Source organism: Miscanthus floridulus, chromosome 9 (genome assembly GCF_019320115.1).
Source record: "Miscanthus floridulus cultivar M001 chromosome 9, ASM1932011v1, whole genome shotgun sequence".
NCBI lineage: Eukaryota > Viridiplantae > Streptophyta > Magnoliopsida > Poales > Poaceae > Miscanthus > Miscanthus floridulus.
This window is the reverse complement of record NC_089588.1, coordinates 135,449,886-135,467,119: the sequence shown is the minus strand read 5'-3', so window position 1 is coordinate 135,467,119 and position 17,234 is coordinate 135,449,886. Positions and strand designations below refer to the sequence as shown.

The 17,234-nt window shown below is 47.7% G+C and overlaps 1 protein-coding gene across 1 annotated transcript; it reads right to left on the bottom strand.

Moving 5' to 3' along the window:
* Window positions 1–3,193: 3,193 nt before the first annotated feature.
* Window positions 3,194–5,309, bottom strand: LOC136483022 (polyol transporter 5-like). Its single transcript, XM_066480149.1, has 4 exons — window positions 5,191–5,309; window positions 4,812–5,090; window positions 4,384–4,730; window positions 3,194–4,288 (listed from the first exon to the last, which is right to left on the bottom strand). The coding sequence occupies exons 2-4, from the start codon at window positions 4,963–4,965 to the stop codon at window positions 3,296–3,298; spliced, it is 1,494 nt and encodes a 497-aa protein (XP_066336246.1). The 5' UTR covers window positions 4,966–5,090; window positions 5,191–5,309; the 3' UTR covers window positions 3,194–3,295.
* Window positions 5,310–17,234: the final 11,925 nt, after the last annotated feature.

Sequence of the window (17,234 nt, the reverse complement as noted above, 5' to 3'; positions counted from 1 at the left end):
ATACGAAAAGTCTTAACCCTGATTTGCATGCGCTACAAACATGAAAAGTCTTGACCCTAATTGCCTCAAACAAGGAAAGCGATCACCCACGTCTCACGCTCGATCATACCGCCCCCGTGCCACAAATATGGAATTCTTGACCCTGATTTGCATGCGCTACAAACATGGAAGACCATCCTCACTCGTCGCTGCACGATCGAACGCGTCTTCTTGGTAGGGCTCAAGCGCTTCACTGGTCGCTGCACGGAGACGATAGTCGCACGCCCCATTCCTCAAGCCCCTGCACGATTGAGCCGCCCCTACTTCTTCCTCGTCGTGTAGTGGAGAAGCAACAGCAATGGATCATCCACCGTCTGCCTACCAGTGGATGCACCTGTGGCTACATCATCGATCGCCGCAAGGTCGCCACAAGATCACCTCCCCGTGCGATCTCCCTTCCCCGTGCGATCTCCCCTCCATGACCTGCTCCATCGTCTGGTCTGTGCGCCCACGCCGTCATCCTCCTCGTGCGCCACGTACACTGCCGCCTCCATGATGTTGTGCCGTTGTCCTCGCCGTTCGCCCACATCGTGCACCTGGAAACACCGCCGCCTCCACGATGTCCGCGCCATAGTCCTCGCCATTCGCCCTCGCCATGCACCCGAGCCATCGTCCTCGGCTATAGCGCCGCTACCTCGACGCCACCTGAGTCGTGCACCCGAGCCATCATCTTCGCATATGTAGACCGATTGACGTTGCCCGCCCTCCATCGCTCGCCATTCATGATGTTACACAACCATAGTTCATGATGCTGCAGACGTTCTTGTTATATAGTTAATCATCTATTTTTCGATATTGTGTGCCAGCACATTGGATGCCACTATTTTTTAGCATAGTTAGCCCTTTGTTTGTACCAATCTCGTTTCAAGTAGCTCGAGCCTTATTTATTTACTGATAATCTCAATTCATGAGCTTGGTGTACCAATGTTAGATACTTTACTGGTAAAATATATTAGATACTTTTCTCTTGTCAACTTTTTTATGGCCTCTGAATTTTTGGCTTGCTAATTTTTTATTACACTAGATGGTATTTAGATGTTTGGTATCAGGCCTTTGCACCTCTAGACCTCGCTTGCTAAATTGGTGTTCCCGTAACAGCAACACCAAGCTAGGTCACAAAGTTATCTCTGCACTGCAAAATGTTTGTGGATTGATCTTTGTTTATTTCTGAACAATCTAATGTAGGCAGGCAAGAAAAAGAATGATGATTTCTCACTGAAGTTAAACCTTGAAAAAGAGGGATTTCTCACTGAACTTGCTCTGAATTATTGCAATTTATTGTCATGGCTTACATTTGTAAACTCTAGAGGATGAGTCAATGGTTGGCATTGATACACTGATGCTTGATGCAACATTTGTTTTGGTTCGTCCGTCTGCCCATGCCTACAATCCTACGACATCTTAATTACTGATTGATCGTGCCATTCTCCTTGATTGAATATTGTCTGTCTATGATAGATGAATCACAGCAAAATAGGAAGTAGAATATTATTGTGCTATCCATATACACATTGCATGTTTGCATGCACCAACATATATGGCAATGAGCAAAAGGAAAGAGAATTAACACATAAGGACAAAGAATTAAGACAAAAGGAACCTCTTTGCATTTCTAAGAACCTTACCAAATCTACCTACATTTAATTACTTCCCCTTTTTGCATTTGTAAAAGGGACAACTTTTTCCTCCTTTCATTTGGTTTCACGCTCACGTGTTCCATCGTCCTCGCTTGCTGTTTCTTGCGTGAACCATAGTTGATGTCATCTATCTTCCATGGCTCAGCCTCCCAATCTCAAGAGAAGGTCCCTACCTCTCTCTGACTGGAGATCTAGCCTGCCAGAGGATCTCCTCTAGTCCATCGGGCAGCGTCTCGCGTCAGGTCATGACGCGGCGTCCTTCCGATCCGCTTGCTCCCCATGGCGCGCCGCCGTCCCGTTCGCGACCTTTGGGCCACTCCTGCTGCTCTCGTTCGACCCCAACTCGGACCACGTCGGCTTCTACTGCGTCTCGGAGAAGAAGGTCTTGTCCAAGACGCTGCCTGACGTGCGCGGCAAGGTGGCGTGCGACTCCTCGTGTGGGTGGCTGGAGCTCATGGACAAGGCGGCGCCCGTGACGCTGCTGAATCCATTCGCCGGTGCCCGTGCCCCCCGCGTTGAGCTCCCGCCAGTAGGCGAACACGTCGCGGCGGCGTCCTCTTCGGAACGCATGTCTAGGGTCCATGGTCGGTGGGTCCACCATCCCACCAACAGCTACGGGGACGCGGATGCTGTAGGCAGAGCCATCAAGCTAGAAAACATGAGGGACGTGTTCTTCTGTGATATCGTGCTCTCGGCGCCACCTGACACCGTCGGCCGCGAGTGCGTGGCCATGGCCATGCTTGGGTGCTCCACGGAGGTCGCGTTCTGCCGGGTTGGAGTCGACAGCACATGGACGCTGCTCGACACTAAACTGGAGTTCTCCATGGGGTCCATCGTCTATTGCCAAGACAAGTTCTTAGCGATCAACTGCACTGGAAAAAATCTCCGTCTACAGCAGCAACGCCACCAGTGCTACTCCAACCGTGACGCTATTGCCATCGCTGTCGTCACCTGCGGGGCTCTGCCACCGCAGCTACCTAGAATCAAACGGTGAGCTGCACATTGTGAGTGCCATGATGAGCACGTTCCACGAGAGACGGAGCTTTACCAACAGTAGCGCGATCTATAAGTGCAACCTCCACAACCGTACGTCGGAGTAGTCTAGGGTGAGTGACATCGGTGATCAGACACTGTTCGTGTCTAAATACAAGTGTATCCAAGTATAAGGAGAATAAAATCTACATGTCTGAGCCATTGTATGGGGATCCATACGACTTGGTCCATCGACCGGAGATCGTTGATATTGCTACCGGCACATCCGAAGTGAAGCTCATCCAGGAAAAGATGCAGGGTTCTGAGGCTCTAGGTTGGATTCGACCCAATCTCTGGAAGCTCTAGAGTTTGTGAGTCTGTGACGCCACGCACTCCGTGACTGTGTTAAATTCATAAACTTTGCTTTTTGGATTAAATATCACTTTAACGTTGGTATTTAATTTAACAGTATTGTTATCTTATCATGCGATCCGTGTGTTTTTAGTATAAATTATTAGTTATTACGTAGCAACGCACAGGCACGCTACATAGTGTTTATCAAATGCAAATGGATATCAAGACCAAACTATCATTACTATTGACGATCTGACGGACAGATCGAAATAGCAAACTATGTGTGGCTGCCCTCACTTGTCGAACAGCACTTCCATGTCCTCCAAGCTCCGGCCCTTGGTCTCCGGCAGCCTCGTGTACACAAACACAAACGCAGCCGCCGTCACCGCAGCGTAGAGGAAGAAGCACCCAGGCATGGTGATCCCGTCGGCGAGCGAGATGAACGTCATGCTCACCACTGCGCCCGTGAGCTTGTTCACCGCCATGGCCAGGCTCGAGGCCTGTGCGCGGAGCCGCAGCGGCAAGGCCTCTGCGCTGTAAGCCGACACCACCGACCCGTACCCGATGGAGTACGTGGCCATGACGGCCAGTACCGACGCCAGGCACGCCGCGGCCGTGGCCGGTGACGGCGACGTCGTGTTCGTGCCTACGTACAGCGTCATGGCAAGGGCGGCCGCGGTCACGGCGACGCCCGCGGTGCTGGCGAGGAGGAGCGGGCGCCGGCCGAGGCGGTCGGTGAAGAGCATGCCCACGAGGATGAAGCACGTCTTGACCGCTCCGATGGCCACGGTGGCGCCGAGGACGGCGGACTTGGACGTCATGCCGACCGCCTTGAAAACCAGCGGGCTGTAGAGGAGGATGGCGTCGACGCCGGACGCCATCACGAAGAACTGCAGCCCGAGAACGCACGTGAGGATCCGCCGCACGCTTGTCGATGGCCGGACGAGGAGCTGCTTCCAGACACCAGCACCGCTGCCGCCGTGGCGTGCGGCAGCGGGTGGTGGTGGCTCGGCGTCAGCGAGCGCTCGCTTTATCTCCCCGAGCCGGAGGTCGGCGTCGGCCGGGGCGTCCGACGTGCGCAGGAGCACCGCGCGCGCGTCGCTGTGGCGGCCACGTATCACGAGCCACCGCGGCGACTCCGGCATGATGAGGAGCACCCCGGCGGCGATGAACACGGGCGGGATGACGCCGACCCCGAACATGACGCGCCACCTGAGGTGCACCGGCAGGCCGGAGAAGGCGTAGTTGGACACGTAGCTGAGCAGGATGCCGACGTTGATGAACATCTGCACGTTGATGCACGTCTTTTCATTAATTAAAGACGACGAAAACGAGCTTTTTAATCAACCAGCATGATGTATGCTGTATTAAAAATGCAGACGTCAAGCATGGATGACAGGACGCCGCGCGTGGACGCCGGCGATATCTCGGCGTTGTACACGGGGGCGACGACGCGGGCGAACCCGGAGCCGACGCTGGTGACGAAGCGCGCCGCCATGAGCGCGCCGAAGCTGGTGCCCAGCGACATGGCGAGCGCGCCGGCCATGAGGAAGGCGTTGGCGAGCACGAGGGTGCGGCGGCGGCCCAGCTGGTCGGCCACCCACCCGGCGGCGAGGATGGACGCGAGCATGAACACGTTCATCGACCCCGACAGCACCTCGACCTCCCCGTCGGTGAGCCCCACGTCCTCCCGCATGAACAGCTCCGCGCCGCTCATCAGCGTCAGGTCTGCAAAACACGTAGGGATCGGAAGCATGAGGTAGCATCTCTTCGTGATGCAGTAAAAACTTGCAGCAACGACGTACGTACTGTAGCCATGTAGCATGGTGGTGACGGAGGCGAGCGTGGCGCAGATGAAGGCGAACCAGTTCCTGCGCGGTGCACCTGCTGGCGGTGGCGGCGTCGGCGACGAGAGCAGGAGGGGCGCCTCAGTGGCATCGGCGCTGCTGACAGCCTGAGCCATGGCGGCCGCGTAGCTCCTCGGCTTTGATACTTGGTAGTTAGTACAAGGTGGTGTTGTGATTGTATGTGGTCACTAGCAGCTCGGTCGGTGATATGGGCTAAGTTCGCTTCGCTGAAAAAATAAAGCTGAAATATTGCTCCAATTAATTTATTGTGTAAAAAAATACTATTTTAACTAAAAACAAAAAAAGGATGGAATTCGAGAAAAGCGAATGATGAAACGGACATGAGAAAATGCCAATAATACTCAGCAGCAGTGAGCAGTGAGCGGGGGGCCTTGAAAGGAACGGCTGCGCCAATACAACGTTCAGCGCCACGTGCTTATGCAGCTAGTACGCTCTCTGATGTTGATCACAGGCCTGCAAATAAAGCGACTATTTTAAAACCGGTGTGACGGGTGTCCCGGCGTGTCTCACCAGAGCTCCGAGCGCGTGGCTGCTGGGTGAGGACGCGGGGCACGGGGTTGCCGGACCGCCGGATCTCCGAGGACTTCTGGCGTCTATGCGGGAGGTGAGAGGTTGGGGAGAGGACGAGGAGAGAGAAAATAATGAAGGGGAGGGGAGGAGAAATAATGGGTCACGGTGGGCTGGGTAACGGATAAGGTAAGAAAAGAAAAAAGAAAAAAGAAAAAAAATAAGGGTATTAATAACTTTTTACTTTTTTGCGTACCGGAGAAGCTGCTTTTGTTAAACGGTGCTAAAAAACGGCTTCAACTCTTAAGAAAACCTGCTCCTTTATAAGAGCCGGAACTAGAGCTGTTTTTGGAGGAGATAGAGCACTGCCAAACGGACCATATATTATATAACACACTGTTCTATAGAGGCCAGGGCCGGATCCAACATGAATGCAGAGGTGTCCGAGCCCCTGCTCCCTAGGGCCAAGTGGAGCCCCACATAGCCTCTTCTCCATTTTTTCTGCCATGGATTTGAAGTTTTGAGTTGAAGAAAGGTGTGGGAGGTCGAAGAAAGAAGTTGTTTGTCTAGTACCTTTATCTTTGGCCCCTACTAATTTGTTTCTCTGGATCCAGCCCTACAAGCCTAATGCATCTAGCAAAAACTGCATATGGAGGAACCTGAAATCAACTATGCATACAGTGCGACTAGCTAGTTAGACTCAGGAGTCAACTGCAAAAGGAAAAGTTCCACTCCCTCCATCATAAATTATAAGACATTTTGACTTTTCTAGATACATAGCTTTTACTACGCACTTAGATGTATATTATGTCTAGATACGTAGTTAAAGTCATGTATCTAGAAAAGCCAAAACGTCTTATAATTTGGAATGGAGGAAGTATTTAACATCTCATTACTAATTTCCATAGTCTGATTTCTCCATAAACTACAAAAACCAGTGATCTCCTTACTCCCTCAACTATTTAATACCATGCAAAGTACAACCCTCGGTGGTTTTGATGTTGGTGTAATGTAGAAAATTAAATCTCTGTTTGACATCACTGGTGCAGCAAGGGTTTTTGCTCCCGGTTGGGAAACCCCTTTAGTCCCGGTTTCCCAACCGGGAGCACCAATCCGGGACTAAAGGTACCCTCCTTTAGTCCCGGCTTGGCGCCCGGGACTAAAGGGGGACCTTTAGTCCTTTAGTCCCGGTTGGTGCCGGGACTAAAGGGGGACCTTTAGTCCTTTAGTCCCGGTTGGAAACACCAACCGGGACTAAAGGGGGGTCTTCAGGGTTGGCGTTCAACGCCACGCGGCAGGACTTTTAGTCTCGGTTGGTGTTACCAATCGGGACTAAAGGTCCATCTTTCTTTATTCCTTTTTCTAGTTTCTATTTTTGGTTTCTTTTTTCATTTAATGATTAGTTAGTTTTGATATTAAAATATATTTTCGAATACGCTGCTAATAGTAATATATAATAGTAATATATATGTGTACTTCGCACGCGTAAGTTTTCGTTCGAACTTTGTACATAAATAACAAACGAATATACGTGTCCTTACTTTGTACACCATACTCTATATATATTACAAATGTTTGATATATAAATTGTTTAGGTCCTTAGGAATTCACTCCTCCAGATTTGGATTCCACGTTTCGTTCGGGTCATTGTAGAACTCGCCGTTGGGGTTGATGACCTGGTCATTGAAAAATCCTGCTATAGTCTCTCGAATTGCTTTAAGTTGGTCAAGTCGTATGACTCTTTTCCTCAACCATTCAGTCTTCAATAAAAGTTAAAGGAAAAAGTATTAATATATATATATATATATATATATATATATATATATATATATATATATATATATATATATATATATATGTATGTGTATTGCTCATGTAATTACTTATACAAATGAGAGCAATAAAGAAATTGTAAATATACGATCGAAATAATATGAAGGAAAAAGTATTTATATACGTACTTTGAGACGCTCTTCAGGAGTTCTCTTTGAGTACGCCATGATGAACTCGTAAACATAGTATCCGCAGTAGTTGTTACCCTACTCCTGCCTTAGAACCCACTTTTACGAAAAAAAATCAATTAGGGTGAATTGAAATCATCATATGGTGTTAATTGAATATAAATGTGTAGTTATAGTACTTACTTTGTGTGCGATTACATCCAGTGGCTCTTTGCAATGTTTCATTTTTTGTTCCTCAATTAACCTTTTCCAAACCCTGCTCCCAATAAAATAAAAAAATAATTTAACCTTTAATAATTGTTGAGAGATCGGCGTGATAGATATTATACAAGGGTAATTAATTTAGTTTCTCTATAACAATATATATATATATATATATTATATATATATTGTTATAGAGAAACTAAATTAATTACCCTTGTATAATATCTATCATGTCTTGATACTCCGTTTGTGATTTTCTCAACGAGTCTAAGATTTTCAATCTACTATTGGCCATATTGATGACCATCAATATCCAGTGATTGCTGCATAAACATATATATATATATATATATATATATATATATATATATATGTGTGTGTGTGTGTGTGTGTGAGAGAGAGAGAGAGAGAGAGGTAACTAGCTAGTAAGGAAATATTGATGTCCCATATATATGATCGACATTAATTACTTATAATAACACTCACTTGAAGTTGTAGGGGAAGAGTATCTCCTTCTTGTCGCGTTGGTTCACTAAGAAATTCATGAGATTTCTCTCAGGTTCTGGCTTATAATCCTTCGGGGGGTTAGGGTGTTTGAATACGACATACGGATCAACGAACCCAACATCATTATCCTTTCTCTTTCTAAGTTCTGTCATCTCATATCTGCATACATGAAAATAGTGAATATATATTGTGAATATGTAATAAAGAAATTGTGAATATAGTAGAAAATAATCACACTTACAGACAATAGCAGCTAACGAGACTTTTGTCGAGAGAGTCCAGGTGGCATAGTTGGTGTAATTCTGGAAGCTCGACATAGATAATGTCATTGCCACGGAAGTAATGGTGGTTTCTAATTCTGACAGAAATATAGATTTGTCCCGCAGCAGACGCCGACATGTACCACTCGTTTAGCAGATACATTTGCGTACCCAGTTCATCTAATTTCTCTGGGTTGTATAGACTCTGGCCTGCTACAAACTTCTTGTAAGGATCCACTTCCGGAGCAGATGGTCCTTCAGCGAGCAATTGGGCAAGGTTCAAACCAGTATCGTGATAAAACTGAAGCAACGACTCATAGCCGCCTACCTCCTCCATTAAGTTTAAGTTTGAACCATATTCGTTAGGAACGACAAGGGGGGATTGATTGTTGCGATTGTTGTCCGAGTTGTGCAACACCTTTCCCTACTGTCTTCTTTTTTTGCGCCGCCTCATATGACTTGGTGAGAGAGCGGTCATAGTCCGATATCGGTTGTTTCGCGGCGCTCTTAAGAGAATCCCGTTTTTTTGTTCCACCTTCTTTCTTAGCTGATCCGAAGATAGGTAGAAGTATGATTTCTCCGGGTTGTCCCTCGCTCGTTGTGCCTGTTTTACACCTTCAAAGAAATCATGCACATCTTTTTGTACTGCATCCTTTAATTCCTGATCACTTTTCTCATAAGATAGTTTTTGGGGAACTGGATGAGTACTTGCTTTCTGCTTCTTTGCCGACGGGCGGGGCAACGGCTTCATTTGCGGGGCGGACCTCTTAGGGGCTGGCTTCCTTGGAGGCGGGGGAGGCGTTGGAGACCGCCTTGGAGGCAGTGTAGACTTTGGAGGCGGCGGAGGCGTTGGAGACCTCGGCGGAGGAGTTGTGGACTTCCTTGGAGGCGACGGAGGAGTTGGAGATGGTGGGGATGCAGCAGTGCCTTTGAAGGCGTCATCATTGCCCTGAGCACTATGATGGTCGGGAGAAGCAACAACTGGACTTAGGTTGGCGGAGGCCCTGCTTTGTGAGTACAAAAAATAATGAGATATAAGTAAATCGTTATTATTAGTCATGCCCATAGAAAATTATCAAAAAAATGTTTTGTTAACTTTTGTCCGCACCTAATGTCTGCTGGCGGTGGAGCAGACGCCCCAGGGATAATGATGTAGCGCTTGCGCCATAGTATATATGCCTTCTCTGCTTCTCCTAGAGTCTTCTCTCCATCACCTCCAGGAATATCAAGAACTAGATCCTCATAACCTTTGCTCACTTGGTCCACTGCAACCCTAGCATATCCAGGTTGTATTGGTGCCCCATGGATTCTTGGTGTCTTGGTAGGGTCTGGAGGAGTAAAAACACCGACAGCGACCTTGATTGTGTCATTCCCCCTTGGAACATGTAGCTCAATTGATGTCATTGGAATAGTGACATCATCCACGGGGAAGCGCAGCGCTGCGTCATCTTGCTTTGGCAGCTCAGTGGAAGCGCAGCTGCTTTTCAACTGACCAGGAGGGCTAATATTAACATTCATTCCTGGCTCTGATGCCTGCCTCTGAGCACTCATTGCTATCTGCATTTGCTTTCTGATTTCTTCCTGCATTCTTGCTTCCATTGCTTTTTCTCGCTCCTTTGCTTCAAGCACCATTTCCTCCAACACTGCCACCCGCGCTGCTTGCTCCTCCTTGCTTCTCTGGCGGCTTCGGTAGGTTTCCCTGTCATCAGGAAAACCATGAACCCATGGAGTGTTGCGTCCTAAGCCTCTGGTTTGGCCAGTGTGTTCAGCAGCCCCGATGGCATACGTCAGCTCATCCTTCTCTCTATTGGGCTTGAACGCCCCAATCTCTTTGGCTTCTATAGCAAAAGCCAATCGGCGTGCTGTTGTTTCGAGTTTTGGCCCATACACTGCTCGACCGGTCTGTGGGTCGAGTCTTCCCCCATGACCGAAAAACCAATTCTTCGAGCGTAGGGGCCCCTTGGCTGATTCTGGTTCGATCCCCTTGGCAATAATGTCCGCTTCCATTTTTTGCCACTTCGAAATGGCAGTATCGTAGCCACCTGATCCCATGTCATGGTGGTATACCTTTTTTCGGGCATTCTCTTGGTTCCTTCTCACCCGTGCCTCACCCTCTTCTGATGTCTTGTACTGTACGAAAGCATTCCAATAGGCCCTCTGTTTCGAGATCGGGCCCTTAGCAGTAACCCAATTCGGCGTTTCGTTCTTCTTGATGTATGTGTTGTATAGGTATTTCTTCCAAGTCTGGAATTGTGTGGCCATCTTCTTCACAGCCCACGATCGAACTAGCTCCTTCAATTCATCATCGTTGATATCATCATAATCATCCGCTTGCAACGTGAAATGGGCAAGGATATCATTCCAGAGCAAATTCTTGTCAACATCAGGGACAAAACTAACATCAGGCTCGTTGATCTTTTTCTTCCATTCACGGATACTGATCGAAATTCTGTCCCTTACAAGGTACCCACAGTGTTCCACGAATTTCCTTTTATGTGGACCAAGTGGTTCGCCTGTCTCGATCTTGAATTCCGATATTATGTACCGGCCCTCCAGTGGTTTCTTCGGTCCTCGAACATTTTTGCTCTTCGCCGTTGTGGTCACCGATCCAGAGGGCTACATATAAAAAAATAATAAATAAATATCTTTTGTACACAGAAATATATACAATATTCCACATATAATATATATTTAGTATATATACCTCGCCTGTATTTTCTTGCAAAACATTTTCTTGCTCATTTTCAAGAGCTAGATATTGACTTCCGTCATCAACATCCTGCGCATCACCTCCAGCAATAATATTCATCATTTCTTCATCCATGTTGTCTCCCGGGGCAGCCATATCTAACAAATTTAACAAAATCTAAGTCACATATATAAACAAGTCATATATATAAACAATTCATATATGTAAACAAGTCATATATGTACAATTCGCCCTAGCGAGAACGACAATTCGCCCTAGCGAGAACGATGATTCGCCGTAGCTAGAACGACAATTCGCCCTAGCGAGAAGGAAAAATTGCCCTAGCGAGAACGACGAATTCGCCCTAGCGAGAACGACGATTCGCCCTAGCGAGAAGGGCGAATCATCGTTCTCGCTCGGTGAATTCGTCGTTCTCGCTAGGGCGAATTCGCCCTTCTCGCTAGGGCGAATCATCGTTCTCGCTAGGGGGAATTCGCCCTTCTCGCTAGGGCGAATCGTCATTCTCGCTAGGGCGAATCGTCGTTCTCGCTAGGACGAATCGCGGCGTACGTTGCTACGCATATACAACACAACGGGGCGGCGTTGCTCCGCATATACAACAACAGGGCGGCGTTGCTCCGCATATACAACAACGGGGCGGCGTTGCTCCGCATATACAACAACGGGGCGGCGTTGCTCCGCAGTTACAACATACACTGCATACACACAAGTCATATACCATACACACAATGCAAGTCATATACCGTGTGCTCGGCGGTGAGCTTCGGTGGGCGTCGGGGCGGTGATGGCCGACGTCGAGGGTCGGCGTAGGGTCGGCGGCGTAGTGGCAGTGGGGGGCGGCGTGTCGGTGTGGCGTGCGACCGTTGATCCGGGGCGGCGTGTCGGTGTGGCGTAGGGTCGGGGCGCCGGTGGGCCAAACCGGTGGGGGTCGGGGGCCAGCGCGAGGTGGAGGAGGGGCGCCGGTGGGCGCGAGGTCGAGGAGGGGCGCCGATGGCCGAGCGGTGGGGGTCGGGGGCTGGCGTCGGGGCGCCGGTGGGCCGAGCCGGTGGGGGTCGGGGGCTGGCGCGAGGTGGAGGAGGGGCGCCGGTGGGCGTGAGGTCGAGGAGGGGCGCCGGGGCGCCGATGGCCGAGCGGTGGGGGTCGGGGGCCGGCGTCGGGGCGCCGGTGGGCCGAGCCGGTGGGGGTCGGGGGCCGGCGCGAGGTCGAGGAGGGGCGCCGGTGTCGTCGAGGTGGGCCGCGTCGGCGAGGTGGCGTGCGGGCGAGGTGCGGCATCGGCGTCGGCGTCGGCGTCGGCGGCGGTAGACTTAGGGCAGTGGGGAGGAGGAAGAAGAGGGGCCGGGCGGGCGCTTATATAGGTGGAGAACCTTTAGTCCCGGGCTCAACCACCAACCGGGACTAAAGGTCCTTTAGTCCCGGGCGTTCACAGGGACCGGGACTAAAGGTGGAGAACCTTTAGTCCCGGGCTCAACCACCAGCCGGGACTAAAGGTCCTTTAGTCCTAGGCGTTCAAAGGGCCCGGGACTAAAGGTGTTTTGGCGAGCAACAAACATGCAGTTTCACTGCCCGCCAATTCATTAGGATTTTATTTTGCTTTATTAAATACAATTGATAAAATGTTTGTTAAATGCACAGAAAATTAAATACAAGGCATAAAAATGTTTTAAAAAAAATATAGATTCTATTTTGCTTTATTGTACACAGCAAAATTCTATGACCTAAAGTTTTAATTTTTTTTAACAAGTTTTAAAACATAATATTGTGTTTAAATTACTATTTCGATAATGCAAAAATATAATGTTTAATTAAATTCAGAAAAACTCTTGTGTTTCGACTGGAAATTTGTTTTCACATCATTTGAACGTGACATTATCCCACCATCAAACATAAATTTGTTTTCACATCGTTTCAACGCGACATAATCCCAACATCAAACATAAATTTGTTTTCACATCATTTCAACGTGACATAACCCCACATTCAAACATAAATTCACAATTATTACATAATATCTCAAATACACACTATTGAACATCAATATATATATATATCAAGCGGGCACAGTAGTGAACTTCTTCTTGACGTATGTCCCTTGGTTATGATCGCGCCGTAACCATGGAGTGTCCTCATCGTTTAGCTGGATGCTAGGGTCTTTGTTCACTGTGAAGGGTGAAATTCGGTCATCCTTTTCATAATCTTCTGACATGTCTGACTTGTCTTCGATTCCGACGATGTTTCTTTTTCCTGAAAGAACTATGTGGCGCTTTGGCTCATCATTGATTGGGTGGTTGTCGTTTTTCCCTCTCTTCGGTTTTGTAGACATATCCTTGACATAGAACACCTGAGTCACATCCTTCGCAAGGACAAACGGTTCACCTTTGTACCCAATATTGTTGAGGTCCACTGTTGTCATTCCATACTGGTTGTCGACTACTATGCCGCCTCCAGTCGTCTTTACACACTGGCACTTGAACAAAGGTACCTTAAAATGAGATGCATAGTCCAGTTCCCAAATCTCCTCTATGCGGCCATAATATGTTTGCTTGTTCCCACTAGGGTCGGTGGCATCTATGCGGACACCACTGTTCTAGTTGGTGCTCCTTTTATCTTGTGCTACTGTGTAAAATGTATTCCCATTTATCTCATACCCTTTGTATGTGAGGATATGCCACGATGGCTGTCTAGCCAACAAATACAACTCCTCATCAATACTCTCATCACCCTGACATTCTTTTCGCAACCAGTCGCTAAAAGTTTCCATGCGCTGACGCGTAATCCATGCTTCAGACTTCCCTGAGAACTCAGATCGGAGGAGGTTCTTGTGTGTCTCGATATACGGATCTACCAAGGCGGAGTTCTGTAGAACTGTGTAGTGTGCTTTATTAAAATAATCATCACCCTTACCAATATATGTTTTCTTCCCTAGTGTCCCCTTTCCACTTAGTCTCCCCTCGTGTCGCGATTCAGGAACACCAATCGGATTAATATCGGGAATGAAGTCAACACAGAACTCAATGACCTCCTCTGTTCCGTAGCCCTTGACGATGCTTCCTTCTGGCCGAGCACGGTTATGAACATATTTTTTCAGGACTCCCAGAAACCTCTCAAAGGGGAACATGTTGTGTAGGAACATAGGACCGAGAATAGTAATCTCCTTGACCAGATGAACTAGGAGGTGTGTCATGATATCAAAGAAGGAAGGAGGGAACACCAACTCAAAGCTGACAAGACATTGAACCACATCATTCTATAGTTTCGCTAGATCCGTTGGATCGATTGCCTTCTAAGAAATTGCATTGAGGAATGCACATAGCTTCACGGTGGCTAGACGTACATTTGGCGGTAGAATTCCTCTTAATGCAACTGAAAGCAATTGAGTCATGAGCACGTGGCAGTCATGGGACTTTAAGTGTCCAAATTTCTTCTCTGGCACATTTATTATACCCTTTATATTCGAGGAGAATCCAGACGGTACCTTAATGCTATCTAGGCATTCAAACAAGCTGTCCTTCTCTTCTTTGCTAAGAGTGTAGCTGGCAGGACTTAAGTACTGGCGTCCATCATCTGTCTTCTCTGGATGCAGGTTGTCTCGTTCTTTCAAACACCGCAGGTCCTGTCGTGCTTCAATTGTGTCCTTAGGCTTCCCATACACGCCCATGAAGCCTAGCAGGTTCACACAAAGATTCTTCGTCAGGTGCATCACATCGATCGCGCTGCGGACCTCTAGGACTTGCCAATAGGGTAGCTCCCAAAATATGGACTTCTTCTTCCACATGGGTGCGTGACCGTTGGCGTCCTTCAAAACAGGTTGGCTGCCAGGTCCCTTTCCAAATATTACTTTCACATCATTGACCATATCGAGGACGTCCTCACCAGTTCGGTTGCGAGGCTTGGTCTGGTGGTCTGCCTTACCTTTAAAATGCTTGCCTTTCTTTCTTACGGGGTGATTTGCAGGAAGAAATCGTCGATGCCCAAGGGACATGACCTTGCGACACTTTTTCAAGAATATACCTTTCATATCACCGAAACAGTGCGTGCATGCATTATATCCCTTGTTTGATTGTCCTGAAAGATTACTTAGAGCTGGCCAATCATTGATTGTTACGAACAACAATGCTCGTAGGTCAAAGTGCTCCTACTTGTGCTCATCCCACACGCGTACACCTGGCTTGTTCCACAAAAGTAGAAGTTCTTCAACTAGTGGACTCAGGTACACATCGATGTCGTTGCCAGGTTACTTTGGGCCTTGGATGAGCACCGGCATCATAATAAACCTACGCTTCATGCATAACCAGGGAGGAAGGTTATAGATACATAGAGTAACAGGCCAAGTGCTGTGACTACTGCTCTGCTCCCCGAAAGGATTCATACCATCCGTACTTAAAGCAAACCTTAAGTTTCTTGCGTCACTTGCAAACTCGGGGAATTCTCTATCGATTGCTCTCCACTGGGACCCATCAGCAGGGTGTCTCAACATATTGTCTACCTTACGGTCTTCTTTGTGCCATCGCAACAACTTTGCATGGTCTCTGTTTCTAAATAGCCGTTTCAAGTGTGGTATTATAGGAGCATACCACATAACCTTGGCAGGGATTTTCTTCTTGGGACGTTCGCCCTCAACATCACCAGGGTCATCTCGCCTGATCTTATACCGCGACGCGTGACATACAGGGCATGCATCCAACTTCTCGTACTCCGTGCCACGGTAGAGGATGCAGTCATTAGGGCATGCATGTATCTTCTGGATTTCTAATCCTAAAGGGCAGACTACCTGTTTTGCTTCGTACGTAGTGCTGGGCAATTCGTTATCCTTCGGAAGCATCTTCTTTTGGATTTTTAGCAACTCCGCGAATCCCTTGTCAGATACACCATTCTTTGCCTTCCATTGCAGCAATTCCAATGTGGTACCTAACTTTTTCTGCCCCGCATCACAAGTTGGGTATAGCAATTTCTTGTGATCCTCTAGCATGCGGTCGAACTTGATCTTCTCCTTTTCACTTTCGCATTCTCTTTGTGCGTCACGAATGGCCTGACCAAGATCGTCAGTGGGCTCCTCCTCTGCCCCGCCTCTTCTTTAGCGGGTTTCTCCTTTGCCCCCACCTCTTCTTCAGCTTCCCCCATTGCAGTATCATTGAAGGCACCATATTCAGCAAAAATGTCATCATCGCCCCATTGTTCTTCTTCACCTTCTTCCATTAAAACTCCGGTTTCTCCGTGCTTCGTCCAACAAATATAGTTTGCCATAAAACCCGACTTGAACAAGTGTGAATGAAGAGTCTTTGAGTTAGCATATTCCATCGTATTCTTACATACGGCACATGGGCAGCATATGAAACCATCGCGTTTGTTTGCGTCGGCCGCACGTAACAAAGAATGCACGCCGTCCATGAACTCTTGTGAGCGACGATCAGCATTGTACATCCAATGCCGACTCATCTGCATTACATGACATAAATACCGTATTAAAACCTAGAACATAATTAGTTAACTATACAACATGCATACCACCACAAAAGCTATAAATTTAAGAAAGCCTCGCTACAATGTAGACAATCCCAACTACCACTATAAACACTAAAGCTAAAATGCACTTCAGCAGAACAAGGATTTCGCGACCAATCTCAACTAAAACAAACAGATCTTCCGTTTGTTCAACATCTTTGGGCTTCTTTGGCTGGATCACTGCATCATTAGCCACCATATCTGCCTGTTGTGCAAGATATTTTTGCACGAGTTCAACATATTCTTCCTCCCAGTAGAAGCCTGAACATCCAGTGCCATCCCACTGAAATTAAAACATAAATTAGAACTTTAATCACAACCATCATGAAAATAGGTATAAACTAACCATAGTCATTAAATACGATAAAATAACTCACATTGCGATCCGGACACTTGTAGAAAATGCGACCCTTGTTCGGACCCTCCTTCTTCACTCGGTACTCCATCACAATCTTTGTCTCATCACAACACTTGCCGCATGCAATGAGTGGGAGGCCCGGCCTAAGTCGCTTTGGGAACCCATGAGAGGCCGAGGACCCGGAAGCAGTTGCCATCTACTCTCTATACTCATTTTTTAATACACTATAAATTTCTCATTTTATAATCAAATAAAATTAAAAAAACTCTAAAATTCTCTATATCTCTAAACAATGAAGTGTGCTATGCATGCTACAAATGAACGGTGAATACTAGTTTTTAATAGCTACTTTAACCTT